Here is an 18,942-nt window from a genome sequence, read left to right as displayed (position 1 = left end):
CACACATAAAAATAAATCTATTTTAATATTATGTTAAATTAATGCCAACAGACATAAAACAAAAAATCTTTCATAAAATTAGCTTCAGGGTAGAATAAACATCTCTGGTAGATTTTTATCTTGAGAAAGGGAAAAACTTAATGAACTGATTAATGAGAATTACCATATGCTAAGTAAACATAAAATAATGAGACGAGTTTCAAATTAGAATTGTTACATAGCTTACCAATGCTTAAAATATTAAAGCATTAAAAAATATGTGTGTTATACAGAGATCATAATTCAACTTTCTATAATAGGCACTCAGAATCTACTGTACTTTATGGACTGCATGACTAGTATTAGTTATGGTAATGAAAGTGTTCAACTTATTTTTGCTCTTTGGTCATTCAGAATATGAAACTATTATTAATCTACTTAGGAACTTTTCAAGCTAAAAAACATCCTACAATATCATTTCATAATGTTATTAATACTCACAATGCAGAGCACTGGTATACCATGCTTTGAACAAAACTGTCTGGAGTCAAGTAAATAGTTAGGCAACATACATTAACATGTAAAAGCTCCACAAAGTTCTACTTAAAGAACCTGGTAACTTTTTTATTCAGTACTAATGAAAAGTATTTCACCACTATAATCCAGAGGAACCAGTATTTCTTAGAATATACAGTTGACCCTTGAACACACTGGTATGAATTCTATGGATTATGATTGGAAAGAAACATAGAAGTTGCCAAATGACTAGGAGGGAAGGCAAATGAAAGATGCAGAGAAGTCTGAGACAGCAGGGCTCTTGCCTGCTCCTGGCATGCCTCACATCACTCACTATCTGTTGGAAGGTAGGTTCATCGAGGTCTTGAACTGAGAGGTAGACAGGAACCAGCTCTGGGAAGAGACTGTTACTGAGGTGGTGAGGCATGGTCAGTCACAGGCCAGAATCGGCCAAGGACCACAGAATAACTTGCCATCCTCCCTCAGCCCTCCACTATCCCCCACCTAGGAGTAACAAGTCCAGAACAATGGGGCCAAGAGCACGAAGCAGGAACCTGGGATGCAGAGTGGACAGCAGGGAGGTTGCTGTCCGTGGTGCTGAAATCTCTCCAAAGTGGGGAACTAACTCCTCAAGGGAACTGGCAGCTCACTACTTGCCAGCATCTCCTATAACCAGAAACTGCATTAGAACTTCATAAAGGGGGTCTGGTCTGATAGAGCAAGCAACCTAGAGAGACAGGTGAAAGTGTTCTGCCTTCACTCAGATTCCATGTATACAAATATTTCCCACATTCTTGGGTATGGAAGCAAGGAACGGGTGCCACTCCATGATCCAGCTTAACTTTGGGGACAAGGAGAGGTGTGGTGCCTTGTTCTATTACTGTACAATATGCAGTTAAGTTTCTTAAAAGTCAAAAATTACATGTGTATTTTTGACTGGAGCGGAGAGCTACACCCCTAAACCACCCTCTCCATTGTTCAAGAGTCAACTGTGCTTTGGAAAATAATGTACTATAATGTCATGAATTTAGGTATATGGCTAATAACCTATTTTCCAAATTTCATTTCATTTTTCTCCATTAGTATAGAATAGAAAAGTGTCTCAATAAAAATATAGCTATGGGAATTGTACATAGATCATCAAGAAATAGCCAAAATAAAATTATGAAGTTTACTGAAGGCCAAAATATAACCCAAAATCAATTTATCAGTTAAATGCAATCATAATTAAAATTCCATTATAATTTTTTAGAGCATATGATAAAGCAATCTCAAAATAATTTATTAAGAAAATGTATAAGACCAGCAACACCTATTTAAAAAAATCAACAAATTGGAACATTTCTCCTACCTACTCTAAAACTCTAGTCAAAATACAAAACAAAACATAACAAAACAAACAGTATAATAGTGGTATGCAAATTATCAAATAGATCAATGGAAAAGAAAAAAAAAGCATTAAAATATACCTATGAATATACCAGAACAGTACATGGCAAGAATAGGTTTTTAAGAAGTATCTATTGAATAACTGAATGCCAGGCATTTAACAGAAATGACATTTCAAATCTTTGGGGAAAGGAGTATTCACTAACTAGGTTGGAATAACTGTCTATTAAATATGCAAAAAATTTACATCTCTACTTTCTACTTTCAATAAAAATGAATTTCAGGGCCAAGCATTTCTGTCACCAAAGTAAGGACCTCTGAAGATCCATTTCTCTATTAGTGTATTAAAACACTGGTAGAGTTTTTACCAGTTTAACTGGTAATAAAAGTCCTTCAGAAGAGAATAGTACCATTAATGCTTTATTTATTGTTTAAATTAAATGATATGTGAATTCTTCACAGTAGTTAAGTGTTATGGTCTTATGTTAAAAAATTTTCATAAGAAGGTAACAAAGATCTGGGAAACAAATGCATTCCTAACTTTGGTATAATGTTAGCTTTCTCTTTTGTAATAAACTTAAAAACCATATTATACAACAAATTTTCTATTTTTAATATTTATAGATATAAATCACCATTCAATAGCAGTTCTTCCAAGTTATCAGGATTTCGAGCAAGCTGCAGGATCAAAGCAGAACCCCGAACTTTGTCAGGAATATCTTCATATAGTAACTCAATGTATTCATCCATGTCATTAATGTTAGCAACTTCATCAATCTGAAAGAAAGGAAGAGGAAGTACTCTAAAAGAACAACAATGTTCAACAAAGCTACTGTCAAAAGAAGGATATTTTATGGTCAATATATTGCCCTTTTAATAACAGACAAGTTTTCAAAGTACTCATAGTCCTTTCATAGAGGGGAAAATTAGACCTTTGGGTGCTAGGAATCCAATACAAAAGTAATTATATATTATATAAAAATAAGATATATACTCTAAAATTGGCCTATTAATATAAAGTATCTTAAATGTTATACAAAATAATTTAGTTCTACTTCAACAGGTTAATTGGTATTTCAAAATATAATGCAATAAGAATATTTAAAACACTTCAAAACTTACTTGTCAAAGTAAATATATCTAAAAAACATGCCACTAACTTTTGCCTGTATGTAATACTGAATATCTACCTTTCCAGGTTCTAAGTTCAATAATTTTTAAAATTTCCATATCTATTTAATGTTATTATATGAATTATTGATGGGAAAATGGAACAACCTTACAATCAATCAGTTATCTATTAGATCAGAATACAGTCTTACCTCCATTCCTTCAAAAGGAGGTGGATCTTTAGGCTTGCTTGATTTTTCTTTTTTTTCTGTAAAAAGATTTTTTTTTTTTTTAATGAGAAGAACTAAGTTTTTAGAGTTACTGGGCAATTTTTATTTTTAGCAGCTGACTTCAATTATGGCTGAGTTGAGGATCTTCAAACTTCAAACTTCAAAGTTTATAAAATCATCTTTTTCCCAATAAATAAAAAATTCAAAACTGTTCACCTATAATCCATCTGTTCTAATGAAGATATCAAGGAGAGTATAAATGATCCCAAAGTCATAATTTCATTTCCTCCTTTGTTACTATCTTTTTGGGTATGTAAACAGCCAGACTCGCCAACAAGAAGCAAAATAGTCCCTTCTTAACTCACATTTAAGATGGGAGGAGGAAAATCAATAAGGCAACGATACATTAATAAGTTGAGTAATATAAAAACTAAAATGCAAAAAAAATCACTGAAGGTAAGTAATCACATAAATTAAGTATTACTATTTTGTTTCAATCACTTTTAGGGTGCAAGATTCTGGCTTTGAAATAGTGAATATCAAGTAAAAAAGTTAAAAAAGAAAAATGGAATAGTTTTTAAAAAATAAGTGTGTATTTAACATAGCAACAGTATTTCATTTATGTCTTCAAAACATTAATATCTACATAAGCAGATTGATTTGAACAGATTTACCCATGTTGACATGAAAATTTCTTTATATTCCTTTAATTTGGGGGGAAGAAGGTGAGAAAACTAATTTACCTTGAAAACACAGTTCAAGGGTTTTAGTAGTAAAGATACTCTAATGTAAATGCACTTGGGATTAAATTAATTAGGCATGAGGAAAGATCAATTTTAAGGACACTGTATAACTCAAAATAAGTACACACATTTCTTGCTAGAATACAGGATTTACTTTGCTCACTTTGAACTTATTTATCAAAGGAGTTATCCCCCTCATTTATAGAGATCTTAAGTAGAATATTCTATCATGAAACAATAAAAATTCTTCTTAATATTTTCCTTATAGCAGTTATTATGAATAATTAACATACATTGAATGCCAGTTATGTAGTTGGATGGAATCAAATTCAAACTGCTTATTTTTGCTTTTAAATAAATTTATCATCACTTAATTCATCCAAAAATACATACTGAACACATTAGATATTATATTCAGGGCTAATAAAAGTGTATGTTAGACACAAGGCATTTCATTTGTTGTAAATAGAAAAGACAGAATAATTTGAAAAAAGCCCAAGCAAATTTTCTTTTACTTCTTTCTACTTAGTATAATCAACACTTAAGCATTTATGAATTATTTCAAAGGCACCACATTTTAACTCACCAATGGTGAAAGAAAGACATGTAAACTTAATCAGTACTATGAAGTAGAATATGTATTCAATAATCTGAGATGACTTTCTATTCAAATGTCTGTATTTTTACTTTGTTTCATTTTTGGTTTAGAATATTTGATGATGTCTTCTAAAGATAATTGCTTAGCTTTAATATTTTAATGGCTTGGTTCTTTATGAAGAAATTGAAGACAGAAGAATGGCAACAAGGAAGACATTATGAATGAAAAAGCAATATTTTCCTAAGAAAGATTCATAAAACTTCTATCTTTAGGATAGTTGAAAACATATGACATATATTTTAACATTTAAATGCTTGAGTAACCCATTCAAATTATAAATTAAATCTCTATAAGAAATTTAGAAAATAAAATCTAATTGTGTAGAGAAAATAGATTTTGCCGCCCCAAATTCTCTCCTTTCATTATTCTAGAGTCAATATGACATTTGCTTTTTCACTCCTTACCTCAGCACATATATACACAAACATACACACACATCACAATATGAAATATAGACAACACACACACACACAAACATACAGACACAAACACAAACACACACCTACCACAATATGAAACAGAAACATCATTTTGCATAGAAGTATCTAATACAGAGCCTTCCTGCAGGAAACTAATAGGTTTATTCTTTCATTCATTACTTACTTATAGCACTGGCAAAATAAAATAAAACAATAACAAAACAAACCCCATGATTGAAATATCAAAAGCAAAAACTATAAAGAACTCTGGTTATGCATTAAAAAGTAAGGAATTATACTTACCTTTTCCTGACAATGAATCCCGGCGGTTCTGTAGATAGTACAACAGCTGTTCTACCTCATTTAATTTTGAGGGATGAATAAGTTTACATTCTTCAACCACCTTCCGTGCCAGGGAAGATATATCTGTGTTGGCATTGAGACTCTTAAGACGAATGCTGTAAGCATATCAAAATTTTCCAACTCAGGTAATGCCAAAGTAAGTGATAAAAATACTACTTACAAATAAATAGTTATAAAGTATTTAAAGGTACCTGACACAGACTCTTTTAGTAAAATATAATAAAGTATTAGATGTAATTAGGCTTAGAAAAATGCAAACAAATGATTTCTTTGAACTGGACAGGCAAGATCACAAAAGGAACATAAAATCTACATCTGACTCTTCTAGACAAGATAGCATATCTTGTCTAAGACAGGTATCTTGTTTTAAAACAGTCTTTCTGACAATATATATGAAGTCTTAATTAATCATTATTGGATATGAGAATCCATATTGCCAAAAATAAGTAATTTTCTTGACCAAACTCACAATTATTTAACTATGGACACACACATAATATCAGTATTTTCAGATTCAATTGTTCTGGTGGAAACAATTGGCAATGTACATGGATTTGTGGTACCAGGGAGAGCCATGAAGACGCAAAATTCGGTTCAGGTGAAAACTCAATTGGTGGCAAAAGACTCAAGCAGATGTACCCATGTATGCCTTACATTCAAAAAGAGAAACATTAACAAAGTAGCCACTGTGTGGAATTATTTTTTGGTGAAGACAGCCGATGTTGGAAGAGACATCAAGATATTAGAGGCAGTTGGGACAGAAATCTCTGAAAAATGCTTTGTCCTCAGCATCTGTGAAATCATTATTCAAATACTGATGATCTGAAATAAGTGCAGCATAGTGATTTATATATTATTCCCAGCTAAACAGTCTTCCCTCAATCTGGTCCTCCCAGGATTCTACAAATTACCTAATAGTCTTTAACAAATTCCTTTTATGCTTAAATTCCCTAGAGTGGTGGGGTACCTGGGTGGCTCAGTGGTTGAGCATCTGCCTTCAGCTCAGGTTGTGATTCCAGGATCCTGGGATTAAGTCCCACATCAGGCTCCCTGCGGGAAGCCTGCTTCTCCCTCTGCCTATGTCTCTCTCTCTCTCTCTCTCTGCTTCTCCCTCTGCCTATGTCTCTCTCTCTCTGTTTCTCTCATGAACAAATAAAATCTTTTTAAAAAATGTGCTGAAATGGCTTCTAATGTATGCGACAACCAGCAATACTTAGTCCATTTAAGTTTTCTTTAATCTATTTATATTCCTACGGTTTTAAATCTCTTAAACTATTTATTTTTGTATAATTTTAGCTGCATATCCAGAAGGCATCACGTGGTGCCTTTACAACAACTGATGAAACAAAACTGATACATTATCACTGAATGAAGTTCACAGTTTACATTAGGGTTCACTCTTTGTGTCCTACAGTTCTCTAGGTCTTGAATGTATAATGCCATGAATACACCATTATAGTATCATACAAAATGGTTTTACTGGCCTAAAAATGCCCTGTGCTTCACCTATTCTCCCCTCCCTCATCCCTTGAACTCCTGACAGCCTCTAATCTTTCTACTTTCGTTTTTTCTTTTCTAGAATGTCACATATTGGAATCTTTCCAGTCTGGCTTCTTTCACTTATATGCATTAATATAGTAAGGTACCTCAAATGTGTTTTCACATCTTGATAGTTGATTTCTTTTTAGCCCCGAATTGTACTTGGTTATATGAATGCACCACAGTTTGTTTACCCGCTTGCCTGTTGAAGGATACCTGGCGTGCTTCCAATTTTTGACAATTATAAATTTTCTACAAACATTAATTCTCCTGTTTTTGTGTGGACATGTGTTTTCAACTCATTAGAGTTCATATCTAGAAACACAACTGCTGGATTATATGGTAAGCCTATGTCTAACTTTGTAAGAAATTGCCAAACTGTCTTCCAAAGTGGTTATAATACCATTTTATATTCCCACTAATAATGAATGAGTTCCTGTTGCTCTATATCCTCACCAGCATTTGGTGCTGTCAATGTTTTGGATTTTACCTATTCCAATAGGTATGTAGTGGTATATTGATTTGATAAAGTAGATTTTTCTATCCTTTTTTAGATCTATTTTCTACCAACATATATATTAACAATCTGACTCATCTTCTTTCTATCCAAGGTAATAGATTTTCTTCTTTCAGTGTGTATGCCTCTCTCCTAACTCCTTCCCTCATTATAAAAGACAAAGAAAAAACAGGTAGGGCTAGAATTTTTAGAAAATGTCAACCATATGTTTACTGATTATACTCATAGTAAAAAATCAGAACCTCATTAGGCAGTCCATACCTACTAAGAACATCAAAAACCTAGAAGAAAAATACCCAAATTATTTTTGGTCCATAATCATCAGTATCTTATAAAGAAATCTTGAGAAAACTGGGACTCCGTTGAAGATGGGCTTAAATATTCCTTTACCTAATAAGGGAAAATGAAATATAGTATAAGTCTTTTAGACCTGGGCCATAGCACTGACTCCCCCAATTTAATGACAATTTCACTTCGTATTTGTCTAAGTCTATATGAGTGTCCCTCTCAAAATCAGCCTATATGAGTGTCCCTCTCAAAATCCTTATCCCCACTTGCTGCCATTGCTAAAACTTCTTGAACTATCAACAAACTACATTCTCCTTTTGGTCCTACAGTGATTTCTCTCCAAACCTTGCACAGCCACAGTTGAGTATCACAAGGTTGAATTACTTACGTTTTCCCTTACTGAAGTTTAAATCCACGTACTCTAGCCATAGTTGGTAGTAACTCCTGCCAAGTGGTTGACACTTGGGTGAATGTATCCTTTGTCTAAAAAGTCCATGGATTTCCAAGCAATAACAACATTCTCGTTTAATTCTAGCTGAAGGAGGCTACTTACTGCATTCTTAAGAACTAAAAATGAAATCTCTCACCTGAAATGTGGATATCTGAAGTTCTAAAGGCAAAGACTAATCTGCTACCTTCTTTGGAAGTCAAATTAATAAGATCTCAAGAGATTTTTACATGTCCTCAAAATGCACAAAATTCAGGCAGCAATCAGAAACACATTAATGGAAGAGAAAGTGTAAGAGGACACAGTCTAAGTACTGTGTGTGTGTATATGTGTATTTTCTTCAGTTTAGCGGATTATGCAAGGACTCAGTTATTTTAATGAAATATCTGTGTAATTTAGTCTCCTAACACAAAAAAGGAAGATGGATTAGGGATCTTACTAAGATATTAGGCAGTTTCTCTTTGCAGGTTGCTACACACATGCAATTTCTTAATTGCAGCACTATTAAAATTTGGAGCCAAATCATTCTTTGTTTGTAGGTGGCTATCTTGTACATTGTAGGATGGTTAGCAGTATCCTGTCCTCTATCCACTAGATTTCCAATAGGATTCCTCCAGTTACAACAACCAAAAATGTCCCCAGGTATTACCAAATGTTCCCTGGGGGAAAAAAAAATCACAGCCAATTAAGAACCACTGCTATATATTTAAAATACAGTATTTTTCAGTGTGCTACACCACCAGAACATACTAGTACTTTTTAACTAGTTAAAACTCTTTTAACTTAGTTCCAACATCAATTTTTTTTTTAAATGGAGGGAGAGATGTTGGAGAGAATACTAGGTAATCTCAGACCTTCTTTACTTCCACAACACTATGGAAGAAGGGCAAGACAATTAGCAGCACAACTAATAGATTAATGAAAAAGGCCAGTTTCCAATGGGCTCCTGAAAGTATTATAAAAGAAGGAAGGAAAGTATGTAGGATGTCAGGAGATATAAGCTCAACTCATTGAGTCAGAAATGCTCATTTTATTACTAACATCTTTCATAGGGCTAGACTTTTAAGGGATGAATTAAAAGTACATGCCCCATTTGAGAATTCTAGAATTCATAGTATTTTCTACAGTTCCAGGGAAAAAAGAATACAGACAGGATCCCCTAAAATAGACATTTCCTAAATTAAGCAAAAAAGTCTCACATAATCATATCTTTTATTACTGATTTCACAAGTTGTAGTAGTTTATATTCTATTATATGCATTTACTAAATGGGATAAATTAGAAATTATATTTTTCAAGAAGCCCCATCATGCTTATGTAAACCTGATCTTCTCTGGAATAAATATACTCTGATTTTATAGTTTAATATAGTCTCTGCTTCACTAAGATGAAGTATGTCTAGAAGAATGCTATAACCATCTATCATCTATGCAGATATAAATACCATCAGATTTCTACACAATTTGTATAAGGTTCACTACTTTCAAAACATACACAAATGAAAAAAACTTACATCTTTTGACATTCCTTTCGTTCTCCCAACATGGGATCACCCATTTCTCCAAGAATAGTAGCTTCCACTTCATACTGAACAATGAGTGCTTTTTCTGATGGATGTACATCAATATTTCCTCCTTTAACTTTCCTATATGATAAAAAGAGACACAGATTAAAAACTCACAAAATGTTCATGGTTTTTACCTAGTTTCTAGTTCCAAAAGCATGTGGGTTGGATTAACATATGCATTTAAATTATATTTTCTCTTGACTTGGACCAAGAAACCAGTCTTTTTCTCCAAGTCTGTAAACTCTGTACTATACTTATTATGCTTAGTCTTGCAGAAAGCATCTTAATAAATAGCTATACCTGAGGAAGAAATACATTTACACAAAGAACCATGCATAAAAGCAAGTAAATAAAATAAATGTTTTGGAGAGAATAACCTCAAACAAAAATTAGCAATTCAAAAACACAGATAGCTGCCCAAAAACTTATATTTTATTTTCTATTTTATTTTTTTGTTTTATTTCTTCTCTTTTCTTTTTACGTGGGTTCATGCATGGAGCCCAGTGCAGGGCTTAAACTCATGATCCTGAGATCAAGACCTGAGCCAAGATCAAGACTCAGAGGCTTAACCAACTGAGCCACCCAAGCACACCCCAAAATTTATATTTAAAAAATCAATCTTCCTAACAATTAGCCCATTAACTGTAACACAAAATGACATGAAGAAATTATGTAAACTGCAATATTTATTATGTATCATCTTATATAACTCTGTAGATTGTGGCATTAGTACCTAATCATTTTTCAAATCATACATTTTTTATAGTTATACATCTCAAATTATAGTGTCACTAGCAGTTCCCATGGAAAGTTCCTATATACATCATCCTTCCGAGCTTCTAGAGTTTATACAATGAATGTTTAATTATTGAAAACCAATGACAAATTAATTCCTTGTCACTTGGACACATTTGAAGGTGACAAGTTGTACTCAAAGAGATTAAGCAATAGAACAAGATAAATTTCTCCCTGTGGTCACAGTGGGCTAGGGGGCATTTTAGCCTGATGAGAAGAAACACAAATATGACAATGTCTTAAATTGATTCCAATAATTAGAAACCCAAAGCTTTTCCTTCTGTTAGAAATAAATGGCTTCTTATGTATATTTTCAGTGTAATTTTTTAAATGATATTTTCATCAGAATTCTTCAAGTAAAAAAAAAAAAAAGCTAGGAACATGGAGTCTGTATTGGGACCATGACTAAGACTCAAGTAGAGAGACAGAGTAGGAAATCAAATATAACAGTGCTAGAGTGTAGGTACATCAGCAGCAACTAAACTGACAGTAAGGTGTTCAGAACAAAGCTGGTAAAGAATGGAAGCAACTAGAAACCAGGCAGGCCAGTAATAACAGGAAATCAGATAAACACACATATACTAAACAGGATGGTACAGAGTCCAAAAGGTAAGATAAATGGATACAAGTCGAGGTTAGCAATTAAAAGCTAAAGAAATCATAGGAATCAGGGATCCCTGAGTGGCGCAGAGGTTTGGCGCCTGCCTTTGGCCCAGGGCGCGATCCTGGAGACCCGGGATCGAATCCCATATCGGGCTCCCGGTGCATGGAGCCTGCTTTTCCCTCTGCCTGTGTCTCTGCCTCTCTCTCTCTCTCTCTCTCTCTCTCTCTCTCTCTCTGTGACTATCATAAATAAATAAATTTAAAAAAAATTAAAAAAAATAAAAATAAAAAAAATAAAGAAATCACAGGAATCAAAAGAACTAAGAAGAGCTTAAAAAAAAAAAAGATGCACTAAATAGGAAGCACTACACAAACTATCTTAATTATAAAGCAAACTAGTTATTTGTTTCCTGATGAGATGGAGAGCAAACCCAGTCATGAATTTCCTATACAGAAAGGGGCAAATTCAATGAAGAGAATCATAAGGATAAAAAATGCAGATCTTATGAGAAGTCTCCTACCACCACTTTCACAGTAGGTCTTCCACGTACCAAGAGGTGAGATAGAAGCTTAATTGCTGTCTTCTGGTCTGATATCTTGCCTTTCTCAAAGAAATTAAATAGATCAAAGAATCTTCCCACTTCTTGCTAGTGTGTGTGTGTGTGTGTGTGTTTTAAAGAGTAATAAATTCATTCAATTTTTAAAAGTTTATCACTAAAGCAGGTTATGTTTTTATAGGAAAAGCAGAACACCGAAATTGCAAAGAAAAAAATAAACTCAAAAACCTAGAAGAGGGGATCCCTGGGTGGCGCAGTGGTTTAGCGCCTGCCTTTGGCCCAGGGCGCGATCCTGGAGTCCCGGGATCGAATCCCACGTCGGGCTCCGGTGCATGGAGCCTGCTTCTCCCTCTGCCTATGTCTCTGCCTCTGTGTCTCTCTCTCTGTGTGACTATCATAAATAAAAAAAAAAAAACTAGAAACCAATTTTAAAAATTTAGCACATGTACATTCAGATATTTTTCTACCAAATATAAATAATAGAGTGGCAGCTCTAGATTTCCTTTATAGGAGAGACCTAAGGGTAACAATCTGGTAGAGTTGAAACTACATTGAATGGCACTTTACATTAGAGTAACACAAGTTACTGTTTATATCAATGTGGGGGCTGATGGAAATTATGGATGGATAAACCCCTCCCACTCTCCCTAGCATTGTAACTGAATATATAAAATACATATAGGGACGCCTGGGTGGCTCAGCGGTTGGGTGCCTGCTTTTGGCCCAGGTTGTGATCCCAGCATTGGGGATCAAGTCCCACGGCGGGCTCCCTGTGAGGAGCCTGCTTCTCCCTCTGCCTTTGTCTCTGCCCCTCTGCCTCTCTCTCTCTCAAATAAATAAATAAATCTTTCAAAATAAAATAAAATACATATATTACAACTAAGCTCATATTACACTAATAGTAACATACATTTAAAACTTACTATGTAGTCACTTTATGACAATGCTTTGCCTTTAGAAATTCATACACTCACATTACAGATTCTCCATTTGTTGAATACCTTGATTCTTTATTTCTAACTGATGCTGAACAAAATTTACACATTTACAAAACATTCAAAATCATTATAGGGCACTTGATTGCTTTACCAAGTAGTTCTGTAAAGGCTAAAAACATTTTGTAATTCAGTTACTCTACGTATGATACAAATATTTCAACACTGACAACCATGGCTTCAAATTCTAGTTCAGCTGGTAAAATATTCCAGCTTATTTGGATACTGTTATGAATTATGTCTGCATGCAACCTATAACACGTACATATCTGCTGATGATAATTGATTTAGTATGAAAATTTTTCCAAACCAATGTGCCTTGCCAAACTTATATTTGAATTATCGCCACAAAATGAATAATTTTGTCTTAAAGCTGAACTTTCAAACTGAATTTAACATGGTAATCATAATGATGTCAGATGTTTACATATCAAGAGAATGAACTTTCAAATGCTTTACCTGGAACCCATGTATTAGATTTTTAAAAATTTAACTAATTATTGGAATTAACTGATTTTTCTATTTGAAGCATCATATGACACATAACAAAACTGCTATCTTTTAACTGTAAATTTTTTCAACAAATGGAGCCTTCTCAATAACACCTCTATTTTTTTATATACATAAGAAAACCAGAACCTAAAATATGCGAAGTTAATTTAGAAAAATCATTTTTAATACCAATGTGAAGTCTATGCTTCACAGAGTGATATAAAAATATATCTTCTAGCACTCCATGTAATAGTTGTCATTCTGGGGATACAATGTTCTTAATAATTTCTGAAGTACATCCTAATGTTTCCAGACTTTATGTGGTTGATGATATAATTATGATCCTTAAAGAGAAAATAAATGCTGACATTACATTACACATTCATCAATTTTCTAGAAAAACAAAAATTCATTATCTTTCATTAAACAGGTACTTAAAAAAAAAAAAAAACTATTGCTGTTGAAAGAATTTACTCCAACCTTCCATTCAAGATGGTAGCATGGGAGGATTCTGAACTCCCATAGATACATCACATCTGCAGCTACATATGAAAAACTTTCCTCTGGATGTAGAAAAGGGGGAACCCTCTTGTACTGTTGGTGGGAATGCAAACTGGTGCAGCCACTCTGGAAAACAGTGTGGAGGTTCCTCAAAAAGTTAAAAATAGAGCTACCCTATGACCCAGCATTTGCACTACTAGGGATTTACCCCAAAGATATGGAGGTAGTGAAATGCTGGAACACCTGAACCCCAATGTTCATAGCAGCAATGTCCACAATAGCCAAACTGTGGAAGGAGCCATGATGTTGTTGAAGGCAACAAATGAATGGATAAAGAAGATATGGTGTGTGTGTGTGTGTGTATGTATGTGTGTGTGTGTGTGTGTGTGTGTGTATATATATATATATATATATATATATACACAATGGAATATTACTCAGCCATCAGAAAGGACGAATACCCACCATTTGTCTCGATGTGGATGGAACTAGAGGATATTATACTGAGTGAAGTAAGTCAATCAGAGAAGGATGATCATCATATGGTTTCACTCATACAAGGAATATAAGAAATAGTAAAATGATTATAAGGGAAAGAAGGGGAACTGAGTGAGAGAAATTAGAAAGGGAGACAAATGATGAGAGACACCTAACTCTGGGAAACAAAGGGTGGTGGAAGGGGAGGTAGGTATGGGGTTGGGGTAACTGGGTGACAGGCACTGAGGAGGGCACTTGATGGGATGAACACTGGGTGTTATACTATATATTGGCAAACTGAACTCCAATTAAAAAATAAATAAATAAAGCCATTCAAGTATTAAAGATATAAAACACACACACAATGAAAAATAAATAAAAACTTAAAAAGAAGAAGAAGAAAAGAAGAAGAAGAAGAAGAAGAAGAAGAAGAAGAGAAGAAGAAGAAGAAGAAGAAGAAGAAGAAGAAGAAGAAGAAGACGACGATGATGACGATGACGACCACCTTCCTTCTGGGGGATAAAAACACCTAAAAACTAGCTGAGTGACTCCTACACATTAAGTGAATGAGAAAAAATCCACATTGAAGTGGGTAGGAGAAACCAAGATACAATCTCACCACAAACCCCACCCCTGCCAATGTGTAGTGACCTACAATCAGTAGGGAACTCACAAACCTGAGCTTCAGCCTGAGGAGCAAAGGGTTTGAACCCTATATCTGATACCTCAACTTTTAAAGACCTACACCTGGAAGATGAGCCCTAAAATGCTTAGGACTGAAAACCAGGAAGTCTTGTGTTCATGAGACCCACAAGGCTAGAGTGAACAGAGAACAGTTCATCTGAGGCAGAAGAAAGGATGAGTGAATTCAAAGACAGGGCAGTGGAACTCACCCAATCAGGAACAAAAAGAAAAAAATAATAAAGGAGTGCCTGAGTGGCTCAGTCAGTTAAGTGCCTGATTCTTGATTTCAGCTCAGCTCCTGATCTCAGGGGTCCTGGGACTGAGCCACATGTTGGGCTCCTTACTCAGCAGGGAGTTTGCTTCTCCCTTTCCCTCTGCCTCTGCCCCATACTTGTGCACATTCTCTCTCAAATAAATAAAATCTTTATAAAAAAGACTACAATAAGAGAAAAAGGAGATTATTATATAACAAAGGAGTCAATCCAACAAAGGGGTATAAAATCTGTAAATATTTATGCATCTAACATAGGATCACATAAACATATAAAGAAAATATTAGCAGACCTAAACAGAGAAATAAACAGCAATACAATAGTACTAGGGGACTTTAATGCCCCACTTTCATAAATGGGTAGATCATCCAGACTGAAAGTCAATAAGGAAACGTTGGTTTTTAAATAATACATTAGACCAGATAGTCTTAGCAGACATAAATAGAACATTCTATCCAAAAGGAACAGAATACATATTCTTTTCAAGCATACATGGAACATTCTCCAAGACAGATCATATGTTAGGCCACAAAACAAGTTTTAATATTTAAAGATTGAAATATATCAAGCATCTTTTCTGACCACAATAATATAACACTAGAATCAACTACAAGAAGAAAACCAAAAAATTCACAAATATGTGGAGATTAAATAACATATCACTGAACAATCAACGGGTCAAAGAAATCAAAAGAGAGCTCAATACCTTGAGACAAATGAAAATCGAATTACAACATACCAAATCAAAGTATGCAGCAAACGCAGTTCTAAAAGGGAAGTTCATAAGGATAAATATCTGCATCAAGGAAGAAGAAAAGTCTCAAATAAACAAGTTTCCTTTATACGTCAAGGAACTAGAAAAAAGAACAAAGCCCAGAAGCACCTGGGTAATGTAACTGGTTAAGTGTCTGACTCAGTTTTGGCTCAGGTTGTGATCTCAGAATCATGAGATTGATCCATATCAGGCTCCACACTCGGCCTGGAGTCTGCTTGAGATTTTTTCTCCCTCTCCTTCTGCCCCTCCCTCCAGCTCTCTCTCCAAAACAAATAAATCTTAAAAAAAAAAAAAAAAAAAAAGAACAAAGCCCAAAGTTAGTAGAAGAAAGGAAATAACAAAGAGCAAAGTGAAAATGAATTAAATAGACCCTAAAGGGACAAGAGAAAAGATCAAACTACAAGATGATTGGCAAGACTTTAGCTAGATCCACCAAGAAAAAAAGAGATAGGACTCAAAAAAATAAAGTCAGAAACAAAAGAGGAAACATTACAACTGATAACACAAAAATACAAAAGGATCCTGAGTTTTAACAATTAATTATACACCAACAAATTTAACAACAAGGAAGAAATGGGCAAAATTCTAAAAAACATTCAACGTAGCAAGACTGAATCATAAATAGAAAATATGAACAGTCCAATTATTAGTAAGGGATTGAATTAGTAATCAAAACTGTCCCAACAAACAAAAGTCCAGACCTAACAGCTTCACTGGTTAATGTTACCAAATATTCAAAGAATTAATACCAACTATTCTCAAACTCTTCCAAAAAATAGAACAGGAGGGAATACTTATAAACTCCTTTAACAAGGCAAGCATTACCTTCATACCAAAACCAAAGACACAAGAAAATTATAGGCTAATATCTCTAAAGAATACAAATGCAAGGGATCCCTGGGTGGCGCAGCGGTTTGGCGCCTGCCTTTGGCCCAGGGCGCGATCCTGGAGACCCGGGATTGAATCCCACATCGGGCTCCCGGTGCATGGAGCCTGCTTCTCCCTCTGCCTGTGTCTCTGCCTCTCTCTCTCTCTCTGTGACTATCATAAATAAATAAAAAATTTAAAAAAAATTTAAAAAAAAGAATACAAATGCAAAATTCTTCAACAAAATACTAGCAAATCAAATTCAAGTTTACATTAGAAGCATCATACATCATGATCAAGTGTGATTTATTTGAGGGATACAAGGAGGGTTCAGTAAATGCAAATCAATCATTATGATATACTATATAACAAAGTGAAATATAAAAGTCATATGATTATCTTAATAGATGCATAAAACATTTGACAACATTCAACATCCATTTACCATAAAAACTGTCACCAAAATGAATATACAAAATGTACCACAACATAATAATAAAGGCCGTATATGATAAACACGCAGCTAATATCATACTTTTAATGACAGAAGTCCAAGCAAGAGTAATCTGTCAAGAAAAAGAAATAATGGGCATCCAAGTCAGAAAGCAAGAAGTAAAACTGTCACTATTTGCAGATGACATGATACTATTATAAAGGAAATCCTAAAGACTCAAAAACTGTTAGAACTAATAAACTCAAGAAAGTTGCAGGTTACAAAAACCAGTATTAAATATCAGTTGCATTTCTATACAGTAATGATGAACCTCTTACAAGCAATTAAGAAAATACTCTCAATTACAATTATATCAAAAGGAATAATAATATATCTAGGAATAAATTTAACCAAGAAGGTAAAAGACCTCTCTACTGAAAACTAGAAGATATTGATGAAAGAAATCAAACATAATACAAATAATGAAAAGATAGTCTGTGCTTATGGATTGGAAGAATACTAATAAGGTGTCCATACAACCCCAAGAAACCTAAAAATTCAATGCAATCCCAATCAAAATCCCAATGGCATTTTTTTCATAAAAATTGAATAAACAATCCTAAAATTTGTATGGAATCACAAATGACCTTGAATAGCCAGAGCAATTTTGGGAAACAACAAAGCTAGAGGCATCACATTCCCTGGTTTCAAACTATATTACAAACTTAAAGTAATCAAAATAATATGGTATTTGCATAAAAACAGACAAATACATCAAAATTCAGAGCCCAGAAATAAACCCACACATATATAGCTAAATAATTTACAACAACAGAGGAAGAATAAATGGTGTTTGAAAAACTGGACAGTTACATGCAAAAGAATGAAACTGGACCATTATCTTATACCATATATAAAGATTAATTGAAAATGGATTAAAGAGTGGAACATAGGACCTAAAACCATAAAACTCCCAGAAGAACATATAGGCAGTAAGCTTCTCGCCATAGGTCTTGATTTAGTTCTTTTTTTTTTTTTTTTTTTGACAGCAAAAGCAAAGGCAACAAAAACAAAAATAAATTAATTGGGACCAAATCAAACTAAAAATCTTCTGCCCAGGGATCTCTGGGTGGCGCAGCGGTTTGGCGCCTGCCTTTGGCCCAGGGCGCGATCCTGGAGACCCGGGATCGAATCCCACATCGGGCTCCCAGTGCATGGAGCCTGCTTCTCCCTCTGCCTGTGTCTCTGCCTCTCTCTCTCTCTCTCTCTCTCTCTGTGACTATCATAAATAAATAAAAAATAAAAATAAAAAAAATAAAAAATAAAAATAAAAATCTTCTGCCCAGTAAAAGAAACAAAAAATGAGAAGGCAACCTATTAAATGGGAGAATATATTTGCCAATAATATATCTGATAATGAGTTAATATCTGAAGTATACAAAGACCTTATAGAGCTCAACAGAAAAAAAAATTCCAATCTGATTAAAAAATTAGCAGAGGCTCTAAATAGGCATTTTTCCAAATAAGTCATACAGATGGCCAACAGGTACATGAAAAGATGCTCAAAATCTCTAGGCATCAGTGAAATGCAAATCAAAACCACAATGAGATATCACCTCATACCTGTTAGAATGGCTATTACCTAAAAGACAAGAAATAGCAAGTGTTGGTAAAGATATGGAGAAAAGGGAACCATTGTGCACTGTTGGTGGGAATGTAAATCAA

General features: G+C 34.1%; 1 protein-coding gene across 2 annotated transcripts in view; it reads right to left on the bottom strand.

The window, feature by feature from the left end:
• Positions 1–18,942, bottom strand: part of KIFAP3 (kinesin associated protein 3) — a 145,700-nt gene that overhangs the window by 118,959 nt on the left and 7,799 nt on the right. For both annotated transcript variants that reach the window (XM_055323683.1, XM_055323682.1), the window contains exons 2-5: positions 9,713–9,844; positions 5,348–5,502; positions 3,207–3,262; positions 2,520–2,661 (exon numbers count right to left, since the gene is read on the bottom strand). In XM_055323683.1, coding sequence (XP_055179658.1) covers positions 2,520–2,661; positions 3,207–3,262; positions 5,348–5,502; positions 9,713–9,844 — 485 coding nt within the window. The remainder of the gene's footprint in view (positions 1–2,519; positions 2,662–3,206; positions 3,263–5,347; positions 5,503–9,712; positions 9,845–18,942) is intronic.

The sequence above is a fragment of the Nyctereutes procyonoides genome, unplaced genomic scaffold (genome assembly GCF_905146905.1).
Source record: "Nyctereutes procyonoides isolate TBG_1078 unplaced genomic scaffold, NYPRO_anot_genome, whole genome shotgun sequence".
In the NCBI taxonomy this organism is placed as follows: domain Eukaryota; kingdom Metazoa; phylum Chordata; class Mammalia; order Carnivora; family Canidae; genus Nyctereutes; species Nyctereutes procyonoides.
This window is presented reverse-complemented; position numbering and strand designations above follow the sequence as displayed.